Below are 2,819 nucleotides of genomic sequence, written 5' to 3' on the forward strand. Positions count from 1 at the left end.
ATTAAAGGGTAAAATGAACCCCACAAAAATCGGGACAATATTATCCTTGTGGGAAAAGGATAATATTAGCTGTTACACGTCTTATCAGGCCGTGACCTGTTTCGCATGTTATGTGGGTCCAGGAATCATATAGTCCGATTCATGGGCCTTCGTGGGCTGACCATTGACCCAAGTCTACAGTCCCCTGTATTTTAAGCAAACGACTTCCTTGTCGTCAATTTGCATGCTCCCACTAATAATCAGCAATCAAAAACTAGTATTAATTTGGTTGCGTGGCTGGAAATCGGACGCAGAATTTTGTTAAACCAATTACTATTGAATAGTGGATTGTTATTTAAAGTACCAGATTGCTTCATAGATTATGAAAAACAATGAACTGACAGAGTCGTGGCCTCCGTCAACAAAAAAAAAAAAAAAAAAACTTAATAAGGGGCACAATCACCAGCCAAAACCAATTTATGCACAAGATTAAGACATAAACATCTCAAGAATCTAGACGACTCTAACTCCTTGTGCTAGCTAATTAAAGATATGTGTAAACACTTGCCTCAATTTGAGTTTTAATTAGTACGCAGGAGCTCGAGAACATTACAGTACGTGATCGACGAAGGGGTCAAAAGATGCATGAGAGCATAGACACGATGTAAGCCAGCAACCTTAATAGGAAAAACCGAGGAAGTAAAAATATCGACTAGTATGCGCTTAAGAAAGCGATGCCGATGTATGGGAATTTGAGGTAGAAGACACTGTGCCCATTGAGGAATTCATGCTATTAGTATTGCCTGAAGACTCATAATTCTGGCCCATTTCAGAACATGTATTATCAGCACTGGAGAACATTGGAGGTACTGGATGAGCGAGAAATGTTGACACTGGCATATTTAATGGAAGACTCGGCAGTGGAACTTCGAAGTTAAGCACTTGTATCGCTTGTTGTATTGAAGGTCTAAAATTATAATCCGGATGAGCACACCACAATCCAACAATCATTAAGCACTCCATTTGTTTCTCATCAAAATCTCCACCCAATTTTGGATCGGCTGCTTCAATGACTTTCGCTTCACCATAAAGCTCCCAAACCCACTCCACCATATCGACTTGACTACTTTCCAAACTTAGATCGATGGGTTTTCTCCCGCATGCTATTTCTAAAGCAACAATTCCGAAGCTGTACACATCTGATTGCTTGCTCGCCTTTCCTGATACAACGTATTCGAGAGCCATGTATCCCCTGGTTCCTGCTACAATTGTTGTTTGTGATTGTTGCCCGTGGTCCACAAGTCGAGCTAGTCCGAAATCCCCAAGTTTCGCCTTGAAATTTGAATCCAACATAACATTGCTGGATTTAATATCCCTGTGCAGTACACATTGTTCCCATTCATCATGTAGATAGAGCAGCCCCGAGGCCAAGCCTTGTGCAATTTTGTACCGTACATCCCAATGTAACAAGCTTTTTTCTTTGAACAAATGTGAATCTAAGCTACCATTAGGCATAAGTTCGTAGACGAGTAGGAGTTTCTTCTCGTGGCACCAACCAATGAGTTGCACTAGATTCCGATGCCTAAGTCGACTTATGCTCTTTACTTCTGCCGCATACTCCTTCAGTCCTTGTTTAGACCCACTTGATATCTTCTTGACAGCAACATAGGAATTCAAGTCTTTTATGAAGCCTCTGTATACACCACCAAACCCTCCCTCTGCAAGCTTCCCTCCCTCCTCAAAATTATTGGTCGCTTGGGCCAACTCATTGTAGGAAAACTTCCGTGGACCTGTTCCTCTTTCAAACTCCTCATCAATGAAGTGGCGAAGTACGAGATCCTCATCACTTCCTTCTCCTCCTCCCCTCTTCTTGCCCATGAACAACCAAATCAACCCTAACCCGCTTACCAAGATAGCACCTCCACCAACACTCAACCCCACCGCTAGTCCTATTTTGTTCTTTCCTGACTTGGGATTAGTACCGACTCTTGGCGGTGGGAGGACTAATGAAGAACTAAAACTCCATGAATGTATCTTGGGTAGAGCAATACGAACACCAGTGGCAGCGGAGAACCCAACAATGACTGAATCAGGTAAGTATTGATTGAGATCAACCGTGTAACTGAGGTAATTAATCTCTTGGGTACCATTCACATAATTAGTGAAGGAAACACTAAGATTTTTGGTGCCAGAACTATAACTGATCCAAGCACTATTGTTTCTTCCATCCGGAAGACTTCCATTCCAAGGTGCTGTCACGTTTGACTTGAGAGTATTGACGTCGATACCCAGATGAGGGTAGGCTGGATCCTCTATGGAATACTCAGGATTGTAATAGATATCGAACTCCACGGCGACAAAGGCGAACGCATTCTTTGAGGCTGCTGTGATGGGGTCGTCGAAGGGGAGGCCGAGACTGCCTCCACCTCCTTGTTTGCGGTTGAGCTTGGATCCGTTTGGTGCGAGGAAGAAAACCATCCCATCTGCATATCTTGTTTTGTTTGGCAGTTCGATGTTGAATGTGAAGTTTGTGGTGAAGTCGGCCAGTTTTCCGGTGCTGTTTTCTCGGAGGAGGAAGGGTTCACTGTAACTGGCTCGACCAATGCTGCTACCGGTTGTGTTTATGATGCAGAGGTTGATGGATTGGTTGCGGATATAAGCGTCTCCCTCTAGAAATACTGTGTTGGTATCATTGCTACTGAAACTAGGGAAATCAAAGGTCAATGAAGTTGCAGAGGAGATCAAGAGAAGAAAAACGAAGCATTGAAGCTGCTTGTGGGAGAACTTTAGTGTCATCGTGAGCCAAATATCCTCAGAAATTTAGAATAGGTAAATAAAGC

The 2,819-nt window shown here is 43.1% G+C and overlaps 1 protein-coding gene across 1 annotated transcript; it reads right to left on the bottom strand.

Annotated features, from left to right (window-relative positions):
- Positions 1-438: 438 nt before the first annotated feature.
- On the bottom strand, positions 439-2,819 carry LOC133732160 (L-type lectin-domain containing receptor kinase IX.1-like). The gene has a single exon (XM_062159647.1). It carries the CDS (start codon positions 2,773-2,775, stop codon positions 703-705), a length of 2,073 nt encoding a protein of 690 aa, XP_062015631.1. The 5' UTR covers positions 2,776-2,819; the 3' UTR covers positions 439-702.

This window comes from Rosa rugosa, chromosome 2, assembly GCF_958449725.1.
Source record: "Rosa rugosa chromosome 2, drRosRugo1.1, whole genome shotgun sequence".
NCBI lineage: Eukaryota > Viridiplantae > Streptophyta > Magnoliopsida > Rosales > Rosaceae > Rosa > Rosa rugosa.